The following is a 26,164-nucleotide window of genomic DNA, read 5'->3' on the forward strand; positions in this document are numbered from 1 at the left end:
GAGGGAGAGATCCTTCTTCATAGTCCGTAGAAGGACCATCCCTTTGACCCCACAAAGATCATTTTCACCGAGGTGTAAAAGCAAAACATCCGGACAAATACCTCCTACCAACCATGAATTCAAAGCAGGAATAAGTTCCCTCCAAATCATACCCCCTTTACCCTTCCACACAACATTAAACAAACGGTCATTAAAACCAAGCTTAGGACCAAAATAACTCTTCTGAGCTTGATCTTCCGCACGCCTTATGAAGGAATGCCCCACAATCCAGATCGTCATAACAGCTGAACGGGGGCCGGCCACCGAACCTGAAAAAAGAAAAGCAGCATCAAATTTTAAGGAGAGACATCAGTCGCAAGCGCAGCACCAGGATCATTCCGCACATAGCTCCGAAACCAGTCGGAAGACCAGCGCCCTAAAGACATAATATCCTGCTGCGACCAACTCCTATTATAAGCCTCCGTTGCAGCCCCAATCCTGAAAGAATGAGTACTATAGCGACTTTCATCCAAACCAAGAAAACGCAGAGCTTTACGCAGCACCATGCGCAGCTGGTATTCAGTCACCCTGGAACCATCCAAATGTTGAAAAACAGAAAACTCAGCAGCCGCACCGAACAAGCCTTCAAACGCCTAGCCCACCGCAAAGGGCACGTCTCCGGAGGAGAAGACGCCTCCAGCCAAATACCATTCCCCTTGCTTCTCTGATCAGTTTTCGCGCGAGCCAGCCAAATATGCAATCCTGTCTCAGAAAATTGAACATCCCCCCACCCCACCCCAAAAGTAACTTTAGATCCTAACAATTCCGACACCCTAAAAGCACCGAAAAACATCCACACCATGAGAGTCGAAAAAAGACAAACCTCAAACTCATCTAAACAAACAGAGGGCAATACTTGCAAAACTCGGGCCAAAGTCTGCCATGACAAAGGTTGCCGGACCATCCGCTCCCTTCCTTGCTCCCTGGACCAACCCTCCATCATGCGCTTACCAACCTCCCCTGCCGAAGGAGAATAGCCCCAAAATAACTTGCCCATGAACGCAATACCAGCCAATTTTCCTGCAATTGTAACACGGGTCAGACCTTTGTCCATCAAGTGAAGAATAAACTGCACCACATCCTCAGAACGTCTCCAACCGGGCACGCGCCAGCAAGCTCCAGACTCCAAAAACTCCTTCCAGGCTAATTCATATGCTGTCCTAGTAGAAACTGCCAGGGAACCTACCACCAACTGTAAGACCCTGTTTCGCCTACCGTCCAAAGATGATCTGGCATGGGGGTCGGCGTCCTGTCCGCCTCCGAGGCTAGCCCATGGAATCTCTCCCACTGTGAACGAGACAAAGCATCCGCAATGTCATTGTCCACACCAGGAATGTGCAAGGCCTTAAAACTGATGTCGTACTTCAAGCACCCCAACACAAAAACCCTCAAGAGCTTCAAAATCTGGGCATCCCTAGCCGACTGTCTATTGATAATGTCCACCACAGCCTTATTATCAATACGAAACAGGACTTTTTTGTGAGCCAGCTCATGACCCCACAGAGTCAAAGCAACAACCACCGGGTACAGCTCTAGAAATGCAATGCTCCTGCCTCCGTTCCTCCACTGAGCCGGCCACTGTTCCGCACACCACCTGCCCTGCCAATAAAGACCGAAACTATCACTTCCTGCAGCGTCAGAAAAAATTTGGACATCCCAAACCCAATCTTCTTCCCTGTACAGAGGAATGCCATTGAAGGAATGTAAAAAGGCTACCCACATCCGCAAATCCTCCTTAACCCCTGCTGATAAGCGAACGTGATGGTGAGGTAAATAGTGCCCTGATAGAGCCCTACCCAGACGCCTACAGAAAGTTCTACCCGCCCTGACCACTCTGCAGGCAAAATTAAGATGGCCCAACAGCACCTGAATCTCTTTGACTGTTACTTTTGACTTGACCAGCATGGAATGTAAGAGTTCCAACATTTTAGCCTTTTTCTCCACAGGTAAACGTGCTTCCATAACATGAGAATCTATCTCAATACCCAAAAAAGACATGGTCGCGCAGGGGCCCATTGTCTTTTCCGGTGCCAAAGGCACACCTAAGAAATCCATCAAAGTCTGAAATGTCCGCAAAGCATTCTGACATGCCGGGGAATTGGGAGCACCCACATAAAAGAAATCATCCAAGTAATGTGTTACTAACTGGTGACCTGAACAATTAGTGAAAAACCATTGGAGAAAAGTGCTGAAAGTCTCAAATAGTGCGCAAGAGATGAAGCAACCCATTGGTAAAGCTTTATCTACATACCATTTCCCATGAAATTGAATCCCCAAAAGGTCCCAATCCCGGGGATGTACTGTTAGCAAACGAAATGCAGATTTTATATCGCATTTAGCCATTTCCGCATCAGAGCCAGCAGACACAACCAGGGCCATGGCCACATCCACAGAGGAATACGATACTGAAGCAGCTTCCTCGTCAATGAAGTCATTAACCGAAGAGCCCTCCGGTCATGACAAGTGTTGAATTAGACGAAATTGCCCAGACTCCTTCTTAGGGACTACACCAATGGGGGAAACAATGAGATTCTCCAAGGGCCAATCATCAAAAGGACCTGCCATCCTTCCCTCACGCACTTCTTTATCCAATTTGTCTTGCACTACAGCAGGATGTTCATCGGCTGACAATAGATTTTTAGACCACCGCCGCAACCGCGGGCCTGTATAACCAAGCTGAAAACCTTCCTGAAAACCATCCAGCAGTAACTTACCAGCCTCGGCATTCCCAAAACCCCTCAGAGCCACTGCTAGCTGAAAGATTTTAACCGGAGTACGAGCCTTTGGGCCCAGCTCCTGGAGTGCTTTTCCCCCCCCTGTTAGGCTGAGGCTGCTGTGCAGGACCAGGGGCATTGGCAAGCTGCTGTGACCATTGTCGACCCCCTGTAACGCGAGGCCCCCAACACCTGGCCAATGGATGCGTTCTTCCACATTGGGAACATTCGTGCCTGAACTTACAATATTCCCTGGGGCAGTGACCTCTGTTAAAATCCCAACAGGTCCCATTGGCAGGTTGCACTGCCGCTGCTGCACCCACCCTTCCCCGGGTGGGCTTCCCCTGAAAGGGCCGGTAAAGTAACGGATAGCCGCTAGCTGTAAAAATCGTCTTACCACCAGCCGATGCACCCATAGTGTGTTGCCACAAGTCATTGTCCAACTCCCCCCATTTCGCCTCAGGATCCCAAGCCATCCGTGCTCGGAATTCCTCATCATACTGTGACCAGGCATAACCACTGCCAGTAATCTGCGCCTTTCTGATCACATCCATATACTTAAAAATGGCAACACAGCGCTCAGGGAATTTTTCACAGTACACGCTAGCATAGATCAGAAATGCCGCTGTCCAGTTTTCTATCGTCAAAGGAACCTTTGGGCGCTTAGCCAGCTCGTATTCCTCTTCCTTAGACCCCTCCTTGGAGCGAACTTCCCTATGTAAGAGCTTCAGTAGCTCAACGTACTCCCCCTTCGAAATCCTTTCTTTAGTTGCTAACATTAAATGAGCGCCCAAAGGTTTCGTAACGCCCATGTAAGGTAATTTCTTTATCTTAAGCTCCTTACTATGCGGGGGATCTTTACCTACCTCCATGGGCTCAGTACCAGGGCCAGAATCCACCTTGGAACCCAGACCCCCATCACTCGTACCCACCCCTTGATCTTTGACATAACGACCCTTGTGTAGCTTAAGGTCCAGACCTTCAGAAACCGGTTCACCACCTGCCCCCACAGACACCATAGTAGGTTTGGCCCGTGGCACAGAACACTCACCTGGTTTTAGTAAACGGACTTGAGCCGGCCGCACTCTCCAGGCCAGATGCTCCACATCGTCGACCGTCCGAGGAACCCTCACCGAGGGGCCGCTCTCTCGAGTAGGTCTGGAAACTGCAGTTTTCGGACGCACCACCACTGGCGCCTGTAAAACAGTATCAGAAACGTGAAAATGCCCCCCCCCTCGTGCCCTCAGCACGTAACTCGCCCTCCTCAGGGCTGTCCTCACCATAATCCAACACCATAGATTCCTCCACTCTAAGAGGGGCAACCACCACTGACGTATTTTGAAAACCAACATGGGCCTTACCCGCCCTGTCTGAAACACGAGGCGGGGAGCCGACTGAACCCGTCTGTACTCCCCCAAACGTTGACCACTTTTGGACACCTTGTCCAATGACAAATCTCTTTTAGAGTGACATAAAGACGTTGGGGCCAGCAAGGACGCGCCGGGTCTGCTTCTGCCGACCCCGCTGAAATCCTGGGAAAAAGAAGTTGCGGCCAGCGAGGTCGCACCTGACCTGCTTCTGCTGACCGTGCCGAAATCCTGAGCCAAAGACGTTGGGGCCAACGAAGTCGCTCCAGACCTGCTTATGTTGACCGCGCCAGGATCCCTCGCCGGTACGGGGTATGCCGCGCCAGGCTCCACCCTCCCTTCTCCTCAGTGCCACTGGGCCGCACTCCGCCCTACCAAGTCTGCCGGTCCACGATTCTCCCCAACCTGTGAAGAAAAAGGCTGGACTGATGTGCCGGGGCCCTTATTACGAAAACTTGCAAACATATCAATACCACTAGCTACACAAGACCCAGACTCCTGGAATTGCGCGCGACCAGCCTGCCCAGAAACAGACCCCTTAGGCCGACCGGACAAAACTTGCTGAGGAGGAGACGGCTCCACGTCGTCACCATCGCTACTCCAATCCAACAGTTCCTGAACTAACTTCGACGCGGGACCCAAAACCTGCCCGCTATGCCCCCCCTGCTACGTATCCGACATGGACCTCTCAACCCTCCCAGAAGGCCTACCCCCCACAGGCAGGCCCGGAAACTTCAAAGTGCCTCCAAAGCCACTCAACATGTCAGTACCTTGAGTAGGTGGAACTCCGCCCGCATCCCGAATTCCTTCTGCCCAGGAAGGAAAAACATCCAGACCCTCCCAAGACCTGGCACCTACCTGTTTACTGCCACTCCCCTGCAAAGACCCAAAAACATCACCTCCAAGAACAGGCCCAAGCCCTGTCTCACTTGACCCAGGATTATACGCAGCAGCCCCCAACACGCCAATAGCAGCCTCCAATCCATGTGAAACATCCCTCGCCCTCCTTTCAACCTGCGCCCACTCCCCCTCCCCCACAGAACCACTGAGAACAGAAAAAACCTCACCACGAGTTGACACAGGAGGGGAAAACAACAGGGGGCTAACGGGTGCCAAGTCGCCCTCAGAAACTGCCACCGTATCATGAATGCTACCGCCCCCAAACAGAGGCACACTAGAAACACGAGCTGGCGTAGAAAAACGGACTCCCTCAACCCCATCACGTGAAGGCAAAAATTCGACCTCCTGACCAACACCGTGTGTCCCCAATGTCGACTGGTCAGCAAATTGCCCAACCGGCCCTGTAGCCGGTAACATCAAGGCCTCATGCGCGTGAGGCGCCAAAAGATCAACCTGCGCATGCGCTCCAACCGCCGGCGCGTTTCCCGCCTGCTCAACGGTTGGGAGAAATGAGGCAGAGGCAGAGCGCTTCCTACCTCCCCGCTTACCGGCCCGCTTACCCCTCGCAGCGGGAACCGAAAGGGAACGCACCGGTGGCACCACGGGGACAAGAGAAGCAGATGCCCCTCCCTCCCCCACCCCCGCCTGACTAGATAAAACCGCTCCTGCTGGCAACGGTACCACAGTGCCAGGGACCACTCTCCTAGAGCGCGGGCGGCCCCTATCACTTACCGCCTCGCGGCGAGACCTCTTCGGGGACAGACAAGCCGCAACCACCGCGGCAACACGAGCTGAGGCCTGCCGCTGAGGACGCGGCGGCCCAGCGGCATCCCCCAAAACAAGATCCAGGCGTCCCGCCTCGCTCAAAAGGCGAATTGCCTCTAGCACACGATAGTCTTCACCCAACATATCGCAAAAGAACACTAAACCTACACTCACAAAGGAAAAAATTTTATTAAGCTAATTGAGCTCCCGGCCACCAGGTCACCTAGCCTAAAATGGTGGCCAGGAGGAGGAGCCAACAGAATTTATAGTTGGGCTCCCTCACTAGAAAATAGGAGAGCCCAAAACCAGCCCAAAAGAAGCCCAAAGTGAGCCTGCTCTCTAAACCCCCCCCCCACATGCCCCTCCCAAACAGCCCGGGGGGGGGACCTCCCTCCGGTCAGCTGCCCCCCCCCCCAAGCCCCCCTTGCAAAGACCGGGTGAGCACTTCTGGGCAAATAAAGTTACGCCACTGCAGCACAGGGAAGCGTTGGACTCAGGGAGGCCGGGTGATGATCGTGGCCTAAAAAGCCAACAGCATCCGACCCAGCTTCCTGCGACTAGTGAGGGCGGCAAAACAGCGAAAGTGAGCCAGGTGGAGTAAAGGCCAGGTTCAACACGAAGACCGCAGCATGCAGAAAGCTGCCAGTGAGCTGAGACAAAAAGTGCAGCAACACTGCCATCTAGTGGCCATCACATGAACCTTGAGCAGGTTAGGGCGGTGCGAAAGGTGTGACCGCACTGGGTACCTATTTCGGGTAGGTGCGTAGTGTTTGCAAGTTTATTATGGTTTATAAAACAATTCTGCCTCCTTCCTGGCCTCCAGCAATTTTCAGCAACTATAAAAATGTCATGATAACTTCTGTGAATAATGTTCTTCCTAGAGAGAGATCGGGGTTTTGTCTAGTGGAAGGGCTGATTCCTGGAAAGGTAGCACAGAGGGTTAATGTGCCTGTTTTAAAGAGCATGTACCATGCAGATCACAAAGTGCTCATAATGTTAACTAGGTTAGAAGGTTACTGCTTTTGTCAGAGAGATCCTTTTGTTACTTGCAGTTTATAAGTTAAAATCCTAACATAGAACCGTGAGCTATTAAACTATACTGCCTACTAGTATGGTTGTCATGTGGCTTCTACACCTTGTAGTCCTTGGTCTTATGTAACATTTCCTATACAGTGGTTTACACACATATAAATGATTGTCTCTGTGTAGTGTGCGTGATGTAAAGTGCTCTGACACCATACACTGGTATGAGTGGCACTGTAAATCAAATTAAATGCATCTGAGAAAGAGTGTGGTTATGAAGACTTGAGGGGGACTGTTAAAGGGTGGCAGTGAGGGAGTCCGAGGCATAGGTGATCATTTGGGGCACCACCAAACATTGTTGCATAGGGCGCCACCAGCACTAAAGCCGGACCTGCCATTGAGGCCAGTCCGCCTCAGCCATTGGTGCCTCCATTGGCCTTGTTTCAGCAGTAGTAGCTGCAACTCACCAAGGATCGGCAATGCAGGATTTGCACGCACACCAAACTAAGTTTGCAAACTTTACAGTCTCTATTCTTCATGCACAAGCACTTTTAACATGTGCTACCTGCTCTGGAGCCACTGGAATTATGGGGCAATGGGGGACGAAATGATGCCGCAGTGTTGAATAAATTATGCAACAAAAAAAAGGCTGCAGCGTAGTGCAATATATTTTGTTATACTTTATTATTTAGACATTTTTACACATGTTAAGCCTGCAAAGATTCTGCCTCATTGGAATCAGTATGACATACAAATGCAGCAGTGAGAAAGGTGATCAGTCAACCTTTGCAAAGGGCCATCCACTTTGCCGCAACTCAAGTCACACTTTTTAGTAACTTTTTATCCGTTTGAGCTACAAAAATGATTAGTTAAAACTGTAAGATTATGCAGTGGATAATGTATTATGTGGCAAATATGGCAGAGCCATAATTATATAGAAAACATTTGCAATTAGGAAATTTTGCCATTCTTGTTTGAACTGCTCTTGTGGAAGAAGGGAGAAGTGCTAATGAGAGAAACTGCATGGCTTGGAGACAAATGGCTTGTGATACCACTTTTAAGCTTATTTGGGACATTGTGTGATTGGAAATATATCCCACTTTGTATTTAAATGTGAATAACTCCTATTAAACCTTAAATAATCAAGTGTATCCATTAGTTGAATTAAATAACACAATAAGCTGTAACTGGTCGGTGAAATGCCAAACAAATACTAATAATTGGGATGTTTGGCACATTCTGGCCACACCTCTTACTCCGCCCACTGATCAAATCCTTGGGTTATCCCCGCCCTCAGAATCTCCGCCCACAGTTCCCCTACTTTTTTTCCCCCACTTCGACCCCTGGCTTTGAGTCGTTTGATGTTGAAGCCAAGCGTTGTGCCTGAATCCTCTCATGATGTCAGGAGGCTTCTGCTGAGTAGCAGCATCCAATCCAATACATGAACCGGGGCTCAGGTCCAGCTGTTACCCGTGGAGGAAGATGCTGCCCTTGTCACTGACCCTCCATCGATGGAGGAGAGAAGGCCAGGGAGTCTGCTTCGTTGTTTTAATTAAACCACTTTCGGTGAAGTGAACAGAAGGTTGGGCTGGGGGTCTCAAAGCTCCTAAGATCCACCAAGACCTTTTTGAAGGTACTGGGGTAAGGATTAAGGGTCAAGACATTTTCATCTCTGGACGAAATTTACCCCAATCAAGGGTGGAAGGACCCCTGTTGGCACCCCTGCCATTCCATCTTGAGACAACTTCCATCGGGTCAAACTCAGTGGAAACCAGGATATTTTCCCCCAAGTGAGAAATCCGATGATTAAATGAAGCCTGGAGGGTTTGTGGCCTCTTACTATTACTGAGGGGTGGAGTCTGGAAAAGACTGAGCTGCAAACGTCACAGCGCAAGCCTAGAAAGGTCTGGACTCCTGTGCCTCACCTCCTCAGGAACCCGTAGATCAGTCTCATGGTTGGTGCCATGCCATGTTGGGGTCAGGCAGTTGCATATGCAGTGCTCTCCAGCCTCCATGGGCAGCTTCAGTCTCCCCCCCAGCACCTCGACCGCTGCGATCATTGACGAGTCACAGATATCGTCCAAGTCTCCTCTTTGTTGAGGCCGCTCTTAATTCGGACGGGTAATCCCAGTCGTCGGAGCCGCCCTCAATGTCCCCGCCACTAGCCTTCTCGGTTTTGACACATTTTGGGTCTCCTACATGCCTGCATGTGACAGATAAGTGCAGTGGAGAGCGGAGCCTGAGAGAATTGCGTCCACATGCCCATGACGATAGGCCATGCCACAAGCCTGTTTTTTCATGCTCTCAGAACTGGTGCACAATGTTCAGTAACAGTACCAGATTCCTTGTATGTGTGTGAATTGAGCATTAGCATAATTAAGCAAACAGCTTTTAATGTACAACACAACAATTCCTGAATATCCTTCTTACGTATTCGTACATATTTATGTTTTATTTTTACTCAGTTTATATGTATGTCTATACATTTTCACAGGTATCGCATTACAGGTTACAATTAAAACATACTTAATAATTAACCCAGTGCTTCAGTTATAACAATGTCAACATGCATAAGCCGATATATGTTGCTCCCTTCTCCCTTAACCATTGAAATAAAGTTCTCCATGTACATGGTAAAAGTTAGACTTCTTGGCTTTGTAGCTCTTTGCTTGTTAGGCTCAGAGAGGAAGTAATAATCATTTACCTTTTATTTGAACAGAGACAGTTCCTAGGTAAGGCATTTATCCACCATTGACACACAGCTTGCCAAGAAATGTACCTGCAGGAGTGGGTTGCAAATAATTCTATAAATTGAATATAGGCTGGGATTTCCTCTAATCTATAGGGAAGGCTCCCCTTGACAGTCTATGAAGGACCATATGTTTTACGTAATTTTATTGCAAAACGTATGCAAACAATCTGTTTGCAGTGTATGATTTTGCTGGCTGTAATCATAATCTTAAACAATCCTATGTAACTCCCAGTCTTCCACATATAAACTTTGATCCCTGGTTTTCAAGCTGCCTTTATTGAGGATTGAAGGCTCCAGATTGGAATCGCTCTAAATTGAATGACGTTGTTTCCTGTATTAAAAAAAAGGAATGACTCAAAATTCGGATGTCGTTTTCGGACAGAAGTTTGTTGGAGGACATATTCATTTTCTATGTGTAAATGGATACAAGAAAGCGCATCATCTGAGCTTAGTATTTTGGCAAATTAACTAGAAATGCTCAATCCATTTAGAAGTTGCAGCCATTGAACTTCAGCAGTGCATTCCTTGCATTCTGTACCATATTATTGAAGACATAAAGATGGATATTTGTTAACACAAGACAGACTTTGTAGCTTTTATAGTAGAAATATTTGGTCAGTACTAGCATTTCATAATATGTAGGTGCTTCTTTGGACAATTGTGAAGGTTAAGTGATTGGTTGTGCAAATGATTTTCTCCACTCTCACTTTCTCTATTGTCTAACAACAGTTGTAGGCAGAAATGTTAGTCACACCCCCTGGTTTCCACAATTTGCTGGAAAAGACAAGCGCCCCAGAAGGCAGACGCATTTGATTGGAAAATCCAGAGCATACTTGATTCTGTGATTCATTTGACACATTGCTATATGCTGTATGGGACTTGAAAGGTGTTCCTTCTCTTTCTCCAATTACCCAAACAACATTGCTCTCCTTGCAGGTGCCCTAGTGCAGTGGCGGCTGAAGATCTTTGAAAAGGGTGAGGTGCAATGTTTAATGAGATTAAATAGTGCATTTTAAAGCTAAATGCTCATATACATTTGCTAAATAAACAAGCATTGGCATAGCCAATAGGTCTCGCTTTTGGGACCTTATAAGTATTTAGTTATGCAGCACAATATCCTTGGTGCAACAACACCAACCGTTGCATGGCTAAACACTTATAAGGTCCCAAAGGCGAGACCTATCGGCTATGCCAATGCTTGTTTTTCTTTTGCCGCATCTTTCCAGGGTGCAGGAGAGCGGGAATAAATGCAGAGACCTTCGTTTTCATGTCTCTTTTTCAGAAGTATTCAGGACAGCGAAGCAGTGGCTTATTGGCTTTTGTGGCCTGTAAAGGTTGTAGATTGTTTAAACAGACAATTGTGTTGGATTGTGCTGCATGTAAGACTATGTTGTGAGCTGACACTGGATAAACTACCAAAAGTTATCCAAGCTCAGTCTAGGAAAGGTGATGCCCCTGTTCTTGGAGAGGAACATACCAATTCCATATTCCTAGCGAATTCCACTCAGGGACTCTCCACATTTTCACAAGGCAATTCATTAATAAACGTGCTGAGTCATGTCTTTTTAAGGCTTTATTTCATAACGGTCAAAACGAAGCATTAAACCGAGTCATTTTAAGATGAATCAGTTTGTGGTCTGCCTCTGGGTGTTTTTTCCCCAGTGATTTCAGGTGCATCTTGGACGTTCCCTGGCCGTGTTAATTAGCAGAATACATAGTGAAACGCCTGCCAGGAACACTACATTGAAATGGATATGCAGTAAAATGAGGCTTTAAAACAAAAGGAAAGAGCCAGAGATTGTTCCATCGTAGGTTGCTTCAATAAAGATATTTCTGTGCAAACGCTGTGGTATTAGCACAAATGGAGAAGGTTTTGACCAGATGACCCCTTTATAGAAACATTTGACATAGATCCTTTGTATTGCATCTGATGTGTTTCCCCCTTTGTTCCTAATATTGCCTTACTGTACACGTGTATCCTGCTACAGTTGTAAAGCGCTCCGATGCCTTCGGGCCATGTCCGCGCTATACAAAATTGCAAACAAAAAAAAGCAGCATTCTAACTATTTAAGACCAGTCAACCAAACGCTGTCATGCCACAAATGAGCTCTTTCAGTGCTGTTCGTTATGTCATACGCCCAATGCAATAAACAACATATTTGTGACATACTCTCATGTCTTCATGACAGGAACATCTTTCCGGGTGTGCATCTTTGTACGTACCTGCAAGCACCAGTTGTGTCGCGTGCCTGTTCTGCCACATTTGCGTTTCAGCATTTCCATATAGTATGGTTATTCGGCAGCAATATCTCCCGTTAGTATCCGAGGTCGTGAGATTGTTTATTTTGATGGCTCCAGATCGCATGTCAAGAACATTTCCTACTAGAGTAAGACGGCCTTTGTATTGCGGGTCGATGTACGTGGTGAGATTCGTGTTATAGATGAATGGAGACTGCCCGCAGCGATCCCCTGTGGTGAATCTCCAGGACACATTGGTCACGTGTACAGGAGCCAAATTCCTGGGGTAGGAATACGTACAGGGGATGGTGACCGACTCCCCAACCCGCACAGGGAGGGATTCAGGCTGTTCCACGCAGAAATCTTTGTCAGCAGCAACAGGCCCTGCGGAAAGAGGATTGGAAAATAACTTGCAAGGTGACAGATACCAGTGTTATCGACTTCGTAAAAAACTTTTTCTCAAAGCATACAGCTATGGCACAGAACTAGTTTGTGAGAATACTCCCCCTTCTTGCACACAAAACAATAACATGCAAAGGGTGTTAAAACCACCGGCATTAGTGGAAAGATAGCTACGCTCTCTTGGAGTTTCCATCTGGTTTTTTTTTAAATTAAAGCATGTCACAAAAAAACTGAAAAATAGGTTTTAAAGTACTGAGATTTGATTAAAAAAATTAGTGAGCAAGACATGTTGTTGACCTTCACTGAGTGGCAATTCCAAGATTTGGACGAGACGGGCTCACTCACATAATGGGACATGCTTCATCAAAGGCCACCTCATCACACCCTGGTATGAGAGTACTACCAGGACGGACTCAGCCTAGGGAGCTGCCACAAAAGAATCCTTTATTGCCATGGTGTCTTGGGTACGATTACAAATACTGCAAGGTAATTTCGGGGTACGGATATGGATCCTATGTTCCTGGCCCAGCGCTGAGAGCTCTTGAGGTACTTTAAGATAGTAACTGGACCAAAGCTATCCAGAAAAAAGAATGAATACCTAAGAACTCGCTCAGGATAGCTCAACCCGAGATGGAGTCCGTCCTGGTAGTACTATCTTATCAGGGTGGGACTAGGTGGCCTACGATGAAGCATGCCCACCTCGTCCAATTATTGGAATTGCCACTTTGAGTAGGGGACATGGAGGGATCTAGCCGGAAAATTTAAAAGAGGAGATTCAGGCCGCTGTAATTCCCTTAGGCATTGGGATAGAAGGACACCACACCATCTTTTGTATTTGGTAGTATTTTGAGAGGCAGAAGTGGGCCCTTTTCAGCTTCTTTTTCTCTGTTTGTATTATACACAACTTTTACTGAGGACATGTAATAATACTCCGGATGGAGCCAGAACATTGCTACCTTCACAAGACGTAGTGAAGTAAAGAACAATTTTATAAACTATGCATAATGTCAGCCTTCTAATGTAGCAGGTACATTCCAAAAGACCTTTGAAGTCAATACTATGTGATTCCCAGTAAGTGCTCATGTAAATAGCGTCTGTAGGCCAGCATATATACAGGACGGTCCATCCTACTCAATGTCTTCTGGTCTTTTTTCTGACCGAATACTCCTAGCCCTCTGAGGATATTGTTTTCTTCTTTTCTGAAGACTATCTCCTTATTGGGTGCAACTCTGGGGAAAATAAAACAAATTGCAAGCAGGTCACATCACTAAGGGTTGGCTCATCTATCCTCAACTATATCACCAAAGCAGTATGCATCATAGTGGCAGATTCAAATTTGCGTTAAAAACAATGGACTACCTACGTCTGCCCAGCCATTGGTTGTCCCATCCACAAATCATTAAATGCAAAGGATTTTAATCAACCTTTGTTTGCTGTATTTTCCCAGTACTGTGAGGCCAATCATAAAATACTGAGCAACATTGCATTAAAAGTAAATACATGAATTCTAAACTTAGAAAATAATACTGCACCTTGAAATTGCATGAAATGAAGACAGTTCTAGTGATAATTCTGCTCGAGACAAATGGTATGCATGTGAATACACGTTCGAATATGCACCTTGTTGTGATTCATCCATTTTTTCGGTCTGATGGTTTACATTTGGCACCTCTGACTGGGATGGGTGCAATCAGGTTTTATGGCTGTGGACAGAGGGAACTATATTTGCCAACAGGCTCAGAATGTGACCAAACCTCACTACCTCCAGCCACATAACCCCAGGCTGGGAATGCTAGTGCCCTTGCAACTTGTCAATGCAGAATATAGGGTTCCTGTACTATTCTGCCTCTCTAGACAGAACTTTTACTTAAACGTGCATTCCTTAAGAGTGTTAGCTATTTCCAGCCTGTCGTGTTTTCCTTGTGCAACATATTGCTCTTGTATAATCCACCCTTTGAACTGAGTCGTCTCAAGGTGTTTATAGTGAACCACGATTAAGAACTCTGGAGTTGAGGCTGAAGGCAGGGCAAGTTTCTTACAGTGCCTATCAGTAAGTCAAAAAGGGGTTTGGAATACATAGTCATCAAATTCCCTGGCCTCAGTGCAAAGCACAAAAAGCAAAGACCACCTATTCCATTTGCAATTGAGATTCTGTGAACATGTGTAAAGGAGGTACACAGATGCCAAAATATCGCCAAGGCGAAAGTTTTTTAAATAATAATAATGCAAACTTTATTCAGTTATTACAACCATTAAAGTGTACATCCAAAAATAGACATTAAAAACTATGTCATATAAACGAAGAAATAAAATTAAACGACACAAACATACATTACAATTTCTTTATTACAAATTACGTCACAGCCCTCACGATGGTTAGATCCTGCCAAGGTATATAAAATATAAAGTGACCTGTGCTCAAAAGCAGTACAATGTAAGTAACAGCTGTTAAGCCTGGCATCATTGGCGTGGGTTTCCCCTATATTTTTGCCTTCGCCTCCTGTGTTTTTGCTGTGTGTTGGACTTCGTTTTGCTGGTCGAGTTGCTTTGGGCACTTTGCCAATGCTGTTCAGTGCCAAAGTGCAAGTGCTCACTTTGTAAATTGCTGTTATGGATTGGTGTTTCTATGATTGGATTATTTAATTAACTGGTAAGTCCCTAGTACAGTGCACTGTGTGTGACAAGGGCCTGTAAATCAAATACTGCTTGTGGGTCTGCAGCACTGCTGGTGCCACCCAGACAAGCAGCCTGTAAAGGTAACTCAGACTTGCCACCACGGTGCCTGTGCACAGTTTAGCACTGCCATATCGACTTGGCAAATGCACCCATTTGCCAGGCCTTCACCTTTCCTTTTCTTACAAGCGAGTCACCCCTAAGGTAGGCCCAAGTTACCCCTGTGGGCAGGGTTCACTGTACGTGAAAGGTAGGACATGCCCTGGTGTGTGTGGCAAGTACTGATAGTGAAAGACTGCTCATTCATTTTTTCATTTTTAATTATTGCAGGGCTATTATATTATAAACATAACTACCCCTGGGAAAAAAGTAGGAAAATAAAGTTTAGTATGTCTGAACTCAGAATGTTAAAATGCATCTTTCCGTCAGGGTGATTTTTACATCCTGTGTTTGAAATTACCACTTTTAGAAAGTAATATTTTCTTGCCTAGCTATCCAGTGTGCCTCTGGTAGGATGTGTATTGGCTGTCTGGCTTTGGAGTGGACAGGGGCTGGGGATGTACTGTGGCTCCAGAGAGTCTGGATGAGTCAGGGCTGGGTTGAATAGATCTGGGCTGCATTTAGAGTAGGGGGAAGAGATTTTCTTTCACCTGATGGGGCCTGGCCTGCCTTCCATAATGGTGTCTCCACCTCCTGCCAGGAAGCTGCAACAGAGAGAGGACAAAACTAGTTTAGGCTGGGTAAAGAGCTTCTCTGCAATAGAGAACAATGAGATTTACTGTATAAAAAGAGAGGTCCAGACCCCTGACTTTTATATCACTTCTGGGAATCAAGAGGAAACTTTGACAAAGAAAAGAGCTGGAGAAACTGAGGAGGAATACTGCCCCTGTGCTGTTTGCTGTCTAGAGTTGGCCTGCAGTGCCTACTTTCTGCCAAGAAACGGGGAAAAGGACTGTTTGCTGTGTCCCCTGGAAGATCTCCAAAGTCTTGAAATTGAGCTTGCCTCCTGTTCTGAAGTCTCAGGAACACAACAACTTCACCACCAGCGCCACTGAACTTCCTTGCTGGGAGTTCTGACCTGCTAAGAGGTGTCTGCTGTTGTTTTGGACCTCTGGAGGCTGTTTTGCCGCTGAGAGCTCGAGAAGTAACATAACTTCAAGAAGCGCAACTCATCCGCACCTCTCTCCAATGCATCACTGAAGAAATTGTCACAGTGCTTCCCCTTGGCTCGAGAAATCACTGCACACCGCATCAAGTGCACCGATCTCTGAAGTCCAAGATCACAGTTACCGATTCCGACGCAAGCCATGCTTTGCGGCTGCATCGAACCCACACATCGTCCCAGATCATCACATCACATTGAGGCACCAGGTCTGTTGCATCATTTGGTGATGCAGTAAGAAACCGATGCATCACCTCCCCACATAGTAAGAAACCACTGCATCACCTCCTCACCTCATGCTTTACCTCCCCTGCTCAGCAGTAAGGAACTGATGCATCACCTCCCCCGGAGCAAGGAACCGAAGCCTCACCTTCCCTGAGTCTAAGGGTCCAACGCATCACCTTCCCTGCAACCCTTTTTGTTTGTGTGTGCGACGCATCCAAGGTACTTTGAGTGAAAATTGCTGCATCTGTAATTTGCTTTGAGCTGAACTATTTCTACCATTTGAAAGTCATATTTTTATTACAGTATTGTGGACTTTTGTTGTTTTGGCTGGATGAAGATGACTTATTTTTCTAAACTGATGTGGTGTCCATTTATAGTATTTCACTGTATTACTCTGTGCGTTCACAAATGCTTTACACACTGCCTCTCAGATAAGCCTGCTCGTGCCAAGCTACCAAGGGGGTAAGCAGGGGTTATTTTAGAAACAAGGGTCCCTACTTGGACAGAGATTCCTACCTCTGCCAACTAGATCCCCTATTTCTAACAACAACTATAAGCATGTAACAAATAATGCAATAAATAGGGTAACAATCTCATCACACAGGTCAGATATCATATTAAACAGATATACAACATATGTTAAAAATAGTTAAAGGCAGGTAGCATATATTCTATTTACTTGAATTAAATGAGTATAAAGTTAACTGTGCCTTACAATCAGTGCAATTATAAGTAACAAATATCGTCATAATGCAGAAAAAATCCATAGATAAAATAAAAGGACTCAACACATACATCAGATGCAAGGGTAACTAAAATATACTTGTTTACCGTTTAAAAGTATTATAAAGATTGCATGAAATATTAAGTAACATCTTCTAAAATTATTCTTCACTTGGGCCAGATTGCCTCTAAAAATTAACTTACAGCTAAAATAGTTTTAAAAGAGCTGACAGTTTTTAAAATCCTGAGAGTTACCTGATATCGAGTTATTCCCCATGACAAGGCATAAGGGGGGATCCACTTACGATGAGATAAACAATAAACAATAAATGTGATTCGCTCTCCTCACCCTGGCCGCACATAGTGGAAGCCATAGTTTCAAGGCAACAGTTAAAAAAAATGTAGTGCGTGGTGGGTACCTTGTGTGCTTGGGGACTGGTGAAGTGAAGGAGGTGAAAGAAGTGCATTCAGGAGAGAGCAAAATAGAGATGCTGAAGAGGAAAGAGATGTAGATTAAGACATGCGATGGCCGAGATGTGGAGAGAAAAAGGACGCACATTTTTAAAGTAGAGTGAACATAACGGAATGATTGAAACACTCTGAAGACCACTGCCCTCACTAATGTTTAATTCATTCGCACAATTTCAGAATTGAAACATTTTCACTAATACTTACAACAGGATTGTTGCTGTTACTCATGGATGTTAAACAGCTAACAACCATTGACAAATACAATAGGCCTGGCTGATTTTAGGTGTATGTGAGTTGTGTTATATATTTGGATGCATTAACGGAAAGCTCAGAGAAGAACTAAAATACCGGTCGTGTGGCACACTATGGGATTCACAGAAATTTAGTTTACCTGTTTAAGCACACCCTTTTTTATTTATATAGGCCATGCCACTTAAAAAAAACACTCATCACTCTTAAAATCCTGGAAAGGTGAGAGGATTGCAGAAGGAAGTGAGGAGAAAACAACATAGTATTTGACTTAATGACCTTGAGAATGTATACATTTTGTGAATGTGTGTAAGGAAAAAGAAAATCATGTCGGAAATTAGGTTCTAGAAAACACATGCATTAAAGTAACTTAATACAGAAGGGAAGGGGAAATGAATACATGAGCTAAACACAGTAAAGAATATGATAGAGCCCAATAAATGCAGAGATAATAATACTAATTTTGTGTTACATTATCTTAAATTTGTTTATTTAGCATGTGTTTGAAAAGCTTCTTGGCACTGTAATAACAATACATAACAAGACCTCTGCAACTTAAATTACAATAAGAGATCAATTTCCAAACGGTGAACAGCTAAAACCTACAGATTGAATTGAATTGAATTGAATTGAATTGGCATTTATATAGCGCATGGCTACCCGGGAGCATCACAGCGCTGAAGCAGTAACTAGAAGACAGGATCCATAGGGGAAAAGCCAGGTCTTTAGTTGTTTCTATGCAAAATGGCCTTGAAGTTGACTCTCTTTTGTACCGGGAGCCAGTGGAGAGATCGTTGCGCGAACCTTGCTGAGCATCGATTGGGGGGTCTCAGTAAGTAGCCTCGGTGTACAATTTTGTAAGATCTGCAGTTTAGCGCTCACTGATTTCGGAGCACCTAAGTAGAGGGCATTTCCATAATCAATCCTGGACAAAATTAGAGCCTAGATCAAAAACATTTTTGCTTGGAGAGGTAGGAGGGGGAGGATTTTGAGAATCATTCTCTGCAGGCCATAGCACAAAGCAGCAGTCTTTCTTGCCTGTAGTGTAAAAGTAAAGTAATGGTCTAGCCAGATTCCAAGACTTTTAATCTCTGTTTTGGGGACCGGCCCTGGACCCATGGATGAAGGCCACAGATTACTTGATAAGGAATATAGGGAGTTGCCGAGAATCATGAGCTTGGTCTTTTAACCTTTAAGTTTCAAGTGGGAGATACTCATCCACTTGGAGACTTCCTCAAGGCAGGAAAGAATGTCCCTGGTCTGCTGGTTGGGGTGGCTAAGAGCTACAACCAGCTGGGTATCGTCAGCGTATGTCACCATATGAATCCCAAAGGGGGATACAACATCCACCAGCGGGGCCATATAAACATTAAAAAGGGTAGGGCTCAGAGAGGAGCCCTGGGGGACTCCGCACTGTAGGCGGATGGGCTCTGAATTGGTGCCACCTTCAAAGACCTGGAAAAATATTCCTTCGAGGAAGGATTGCAGCCATAACAGAGCTGTTCTGGTCACTCCTGCGCTCCTGAGACGGTGACTCAAGACACAGTGGTTCACAGTGTCGAAGGCCGCACTCAGGTCGAGGAGGATTATGGCCGCTGCCCCCCATGCATCAAGAATTTTTCTAGTTTCTTCCACCCCTAATAGTTTGGCGGTTTCTATTCCATGACCGGGGCGGAAGCCAATTTGAGAGGGGTGGAGAACCCCGTTGGTTTCAAGGAACTTAGAGAGAGTGTTATTGGCATGTTTCTCAACTAACTTGCTGAGCAGAAAGGAGCGAAATAGGGCGATAGTTGCCCAGAACAGATGGACCCAGGTTGTTTTTTTTTAACAGTGCTTTTACCATTGCCTTTTCCCACTCAGGAGGGACCATGCCCATCGCGAATGAAGAGTTAATCAAGCAGGTAGCGATGGGGGTAGAATGCTGGTCAGACAAATTTCAAGATGTTAGGAGGTGCAGGGTCTAGTGGCGACCCACTTTTTAATGTTGCCAAGGTTTTGCTAGAAATAATTCCTGAGTCATCGTGGGAAAGGTCTCCGGTTCATGTTCCACTGGATGTGCATCAATAATTGCATGCTCGATTGAGATGTTGCTATCTTTTTGGGGCAGATGTTTAAGGATATTTTGTACTCTAGGGAAAAGTATTTGGCCAATTCAGTACAACGGAGACCTGAGATATCCAGAGGGACAGAGGGGACGGGGGCTTTAAGTCGTTTTTTGGCAAAGAGGAAGATTTTTCTGCGGAGCTAGCGGCTGGCATGATCTTTCCCTCATAGTACGAGGCTTGGGCAGATTTTATTTCTCCCTTGTATCGTCCGACAGCCGCCCTATATTCCTCTTTCTTCTCAGGAGAGAAATCTTTCCTCCATGTTCTTTCCAATTTTTTGCAGTGCTGTTTTAGAGTGTGTAATTTGTGGGAAAACCAGGCGGCCTTATTAGTTCCAGCTTTCTTCTGGATTGAAACTCCGAATTAAGCGACCCCTCAATCCAGTTGCAAAAACTTTCATTGGCTGCCGTTGGGTCAGTGACTAAATTGGGTGTGGTCTTTTCGAGTTCTGAGGTCCACCTCTCCAATGAGAGTTTGGGCCAAGGATGGATCTCAGTTCATATTGAAGGGGTGTGTATCACTGTGCTTGGTGGAGACCAGAGTGAGGGGATCATAAAATGATCAGACCACGGGAGGGGGATGGGCTCTTCCACTTTCAGGTCACCCGGATTAGAAAAAATGGGATCAAGGAGATGTCCTTTTATATGAGTTACTTGTAGGACCTTCTGGGTCACTTGATACGCTGAGAGGTCTTGGACAAATTCAGTTGGGGTAGAGCTGAGGGGTAGTCGAAATGCAGATTAAAATCTTCGAGGAGGGTAAAGTTTGACAACTGTTTCTAACAAGGTTTTACAGAATTGTCCTATTCCCCCTGGAGGGCAGTATATAAGGATACCTGGGAGTGAGAGGGTGGGAGTGAATTTGATGGAGAAGTGGGAGCTCTCGCAATCTGATAACGGAATGCCTAACAAGCGGCACGTCAGAGGATCGTTATAGATAATGGGGATGCCCCCACCTTTGCCTGTCGCTCTATCCACCCTCTGAATTAGATATCCTGGGGGAAATGCTTGAACAATGGCCGGCACTGAGCTGGAATTGAGTCAGGTTTCAGTGAGAAATAAGACTTCTGGGTCCGAGTCTTTTAAAAACATGTAGATTTCAGTTGTATGTTTAGGCAGGGATCTGCAGTTGAGTAAAAACAATTTGTAGACTTTCACAAGGGGTGAAGGGGGGGCCACAAGAGCAGAGGGCTCAAACTGACAATGGAGGCACTTATCCTGAAGCGCCTGGATCGAGATAGAGTGTGCACATTTTACCCCTGGAGTGCGATTTAGCTGTTTGAGTTGCGCCTTGGTATAATAATAATGACCTGGGGAAAAGAAGCAGGGGTTCTGACCCCTGGGCCCGGTCAGGTGTGGACGGGCGCAGACGAGCTTGCCTTCGGCGCATCAGGGGCATGCACGCTGCATGCGTCCGCTGCACGGTTGCGTCATCTGGCGCTTTTATTGCGTCAGAGGTGGGTCAGGATTCGGCTGCTAGAATGCTGACCCGGTGCCTAAGTGCAAGTGTAATCATTATAAAGATCCCACTACCCAGAGCATTAACACTGCTCTCCCCGGACACACAACAGTTTTAGAAAAATAGTGGCACGTTTTAAGAATCAATAGCAGCAGGTTTCACGTTTGTTAAAAACAATAATAGCCAGGTTTAAAAGCCAAGGAATAGGATGTAAATGCTTATTAGAAAGACCCCACTACCCAGAGCATTAACACTGCTCTCCCTGGACACACAATAGTTAAAAAAAATAGTGGCACATTTTGAAAAGCAATAGCAGCTAGTTTCATGTTTGTTAAAAACAATGACAACCAGGCTTAAAAGCCAAGAAATAGGATGTAAAGGCTACCGCGAGGGAGTTCGTGCCTCTAGTTACCGCTGTGCGGTCGCGTCTTCTGGTGCTTTTATTGCGTATGGGGTACGTCAGGATTCAGCTGCTAGAATGCTGACCCGGCGCCTAAGTGCAAGTGCAATTATTAACCCCGTGCATGCGTCGGACGGCACCAGGCCGTCTGACGTCACGGTGGGCGTGTGCGGAGGACAGCCGGGGGCCGTCCGAATCCCGCCCACTATTCAAATCACCCACCAAGCACGAAAATGTGTGCAGCATGCAAGTGGTTAAAAAGATCCCAATACCCAGAGCATTAACACTGCTCTCCTCGGACACATAACAGTTTTATTAAAATAGTGGCACGTTTTAAGAAGCAATGGCAGCAGGTTTCAAGTTTGTTAAAAACAATAACAACCAGGTTTAAAAGCCAAGAAATAGAATGCACAGGCTTATTAAAAAGACCCACTACCCAGAGCATTAACACTGCTCTCCCCAGACACACAACAGTTTTAACAAAATAGTGGCATGTTTGGAAAGCAATAGCAGCAGGTTTCACGTTTGTTAAAAACAATGACAACCAGGTTTAAAAGCCAAGAAATCGGATGTAAAGGCTACCGCAATGGAGTTCGGTGCCTCTAGATTAAAAAGTAATGCTTTATTCCCTCTCCAAACTTGATCAAACTTGGTTTTTGCCCCTTGACTTAGGGGTGCATATTCTTTCTTTTGCAATAGCCTTTTTGGGCTGCAAGGTATATAGCATTCCCACAGCACAGTCAGAATTAGAAAAAATAATTAATTACCAATGTATACCTTTGTGGATCTACAAAGGTAGCATACATTTTTCGTTTCATTTGATCCTACAGATTTCTAGATTAATGTAAGTAAGAATAAGTGCTCAAGTTTGAAGGTCTAGAGAGGCAGAGGAGCAGTGGAAATGTTACACATACAGGCGAGAGACCAAGTTGAGATAGTGTAGTCTAGTATTAAAAATGTACTTTAGTGAAAGAGGTGTGGTCTGGTGAAAGAGCTGGAGTCTAGAAGAGGGGAGGTTGTTCAATACTGGAAGAGTAATCAAGTACACAGGGTTTTGTTAACCAGTCGCATTAACAGCTTTGGGGCCAGGCGGTTACTAGCCTGATCTATTAGATATCAATGTGGCCTGAGTCCTTCCTTACGTGCTCCATATCGCCCCATATTTGATACTCCATACCACTGCTTACATCGCCACATTGTCACTCTGCTTTCCCCACCTGAGGTCTGCCCTGAGCCTGCCGCTGTTGTGGACATTGTTAGCTGAAACCAGCTGCTGAGAGCTGAAGGAAGTCAAAGGAAACCGGTTGCAGGAGGGAATAGGTATTTTACTGAGGAGCTCATTGAGGAGTTGCAGTGGAGATGTGTGAGACCGCTCTACAAGCCTGTGTTTGTGCCATGATATGACTTAGGTGAAGTGAGCACAGTAGCTAAGAGCGGCCACTGCAGAGGGTAGAGCCCATGTCCCACAGAGGTAGCACCGATAGGTCTAGGGTGAAGCTTGCAGCACCTGATTTAGCTCTCAATCACTTTCCCCTACCCACCTTCCTTCAAAAGTATACCTGCTTAGCTGTTTGGTTTATTGTTTGCATCTTGACAGAGGGTAATTGGCCATGGAAACCTGCTGGGCATCCCTGGTGGCTGCTGATGGGGTCCAGAGGGCTGGTCCTTTTCCCTTGGGGCTAACATTTGCCGCTGCACTTTCCAGAAGATACCTTATTGCTATTTGTCACTTGTTTCCCTTCAAGGAATCCAGGAGAGAGGGTCGCTGGCTCTATCTCTGACACAAAATGCAAACTCACAGCTCCTTGTTAGTAAACAGCAATACAGAGAAGAGCACAGAAAACAAAGCTCGCACAAAAAAGTAAAGACACAACTCTTTGTTTACAGTAAATTCTTCAGAGGTGCAAGAATCTTCCTATCATCACCAAAATGGAATTACAGGCTAGGGTGCCTTAGTGCTCAAAGGTGTTGGCACCCTAAGACACTAGCATAATACAATGATGATATAAACTTGGGGGGAAGACAGTCTCCTCCCACCCTCATTGACTTTCTATTTCAGTGAGAGCTCACTTCAAAATCTATGCTTGCCGACATCACTACCCACTAAGCTGACCAAATCTACCATGTCTAATTTTGACATGGTATTAAAAATGCAAGGTCAACCTGGCCGAAGCCCATCCCAGAGCACCAAATTCAGGGCTTACAGTGCAAACTGATCACATTCATATGGGGAGGGAAGAGTCCGCGATTCTCCATAAAATCTTAATGCTCCCGCAAGATAAGGGTGGAATAGCTTGCCCTAATCTGATAGAATAGTATTGGGCGTCTCACCTTTGCTTTATACCAGAGTGGACTGCATGGAAGAGTGAGAAGGTGTGGTTTCATATGGATTGGGCGGTTACCTGGACTTCTTTCCAGTAGGTAGCCCAGAGAGGGCCCGTCTCTTTGACGATGCAGTCCATCCCATAGACCCTGAGGGTTTCTGGAATCTCACTGACTGATCAACCTGCACAGAACCCCTATGCACCCCTACGCGCCCTTCGCGACTTAGACATTGTACCTCCCGACACTCTGACCACTACTGCCACCCTTGACATTGCCCCGCATGCCGCTAGAGACTGCAACTGGGGTAACTGCAGCTGCGCCTCCCAGCAACGTGAGATGTCACGGAAATAGTGTCAAGCTACCACCGCTTCCCCCCACCACACCATTTTGCCTTCCCTTGTTGTCCCCTTCCCATCCTTCTTTCCTCCCTATTGGTTGTTTCTCTTTTCTGCTAATGATATATTGCTAACAGCTACAACAATGGCACCGTTACACAGCTAGGGTCTACTTATTGGAGAAAGAGCTCTAAAGTGATAGCGCATGGTTCCGTGCCTTAGCGACTTAGTTTCTAGCACTAGATAATCGGAACGTTACGATGCTTGTGCCAGAGATTTGCACTTCTGCTGTTGTCTTCTGCTAATACTGTGATAGACTGTAATGCGCAATGATCTTGCATTTGATGCACTAGGCCTTTTGAGCTAATACTACTTGAGTTGATATATGGGCCACAGAGTCTAGATCCGCCCTCTTTAGTATCGCTTGGAGATAGCCACCAATTGTTGTACTGAATAATGCATTATGGTTTCTTATAAATGCTCATAAAAACATGTTGAAACAAAAAAAATGCAAGGTCTGGGAGTTGAAGACTTGTGGATAAAGAGCTACTTTCATCCAAGGATTGTGTCTCAATAATGACTTCTATTAATGATGAAAGCTTGATTTTATTGGACCATCTTACCTTAACCCTAGGGTCGCTGCATTGGATCCAGGTTTAGACGACGCTAGCAGGCTTTTGTCTTCTTTGGAGTCTATCATACATCGCCCTCTAAAGGAGGCGTACAACCATCTTCTGCGGCCACTAAGGCAATCTGCCCTTGACACAAAGTCAGTGAACAAGGTTCCACTATCTACTACAGAGAAGTTCATCAATGCATGTGCCTCTCCTGTTTCTCCCATCGAGCAGGTTACATTTTTACCAGTGCTAGAGTGTACCATCACGCGTTTCAATGACGATCTAGATGGACCTATCTGCCAAAGTCAGTGTGCTAATAGAAGACCTGGAACTTATGCATCTCTAGCAACAAAGACCTCTCCTACCTCTCCGTCAATTGCTAGTTGTTCACACCAAGCCAGGACACCAAGTAAATGCTTGTGTGAAGAGAACACCTGGTGGAGATTAATTAAAAAAGCCATCTCTTCAATAGGGAGAGAGATTGTGATGTTCAAATTGTGGTCTTACAAAACTTGGTAGATTACATCACAGCCATTGATCATAAATTAGTTCAACTAAATTCATCAATCCCACAATCAATGCCTGATCAATGCCTGATAAAGAGGCCATGTGCTTCTGCATTTATCTCCTGGAAGAATTTGCTGACCTTCCAGCGATCATGTCCTCTTTAACTGCTGACTTGAAGAGGGAGGACCAAAATATACAAACTGGTCATCATTCCTCCAGGCCTAGAGAAATTATTATGCTATTTTTGGAATTTACAGATCTCATGCGTGTCCTCCCAGCAGCAAAGTCAAAACGTCGTCTCATTTGGTCTGCTCATACCATCTATCTGTCTCCAGATCTATCCAATGCAACCAATGCACAAAGAAAATATTTTTTGGCTCTTCGTCCTCAAATGAGACAGTTGAATAATCGTTATGGCATTTTACATCCATGCCTTTGTAAAATCACTCATGAGGGCTCTTCACATTCTTTTGATGACCCTACTAAACTGAAAAAATTTCTTCATAGCTCGTCTCTGAAATCTGCTTGTGGCTCCTCTCCTCGTCGCTAACTTTCTTGTATCTGTTCCTTTTCTTTTCTCTGACGGCTTATCATAATTCTATTCTATTTCTTTCACCCTCTGTTGCTCCGTCTTCCGTCTCCGCAGTTGCACCCCATGCACCACTCTTTGCCTTGTTCTCTTAGATCTGGATCTTTTTCCTTGATCTACCTTCT

The 26,164-nt window shown here is 45.7% G+C and overlaps 1 protein-coding gene across 1 annotated transcript in view; it reads right to left on the minus strand.

Annotated features, from left to right (window-relative positions):
* The window catches only part of LOC147728786 (uncharacterized), a 408,842-nt gene that overhangs the window by 223,233 nt on the left and 159,445 nt on the right, over window positions 1–26,164 (minus strand). The window contains exon 2 of the mRNA XM_086962560.1: window positions 11,784–12,182. Within this exon, the coding sequence (XP_086818686.1) occupies window positions 11,784–12,182 (399 nt within the window). The remainder of the gene's footprint in view (window positions 1–11,783; window positions 12,183–26,164) is intronic.

This window comes from Lissotriton vulgaris, chromosome 3_1, assembly GCF_964263255.1.
Source record: "Lissotriton vulgaris chromosome 3_1, aLisVul1.2, whole genome shotgun sequence".
In the NCBI taxonomy this organism is placed as follows: Eukaryota; Metazoa; Chordata; class Amphibia; order Caudata; family Salamandridae; genus Lissotriton; species Lissotriton vulgaris.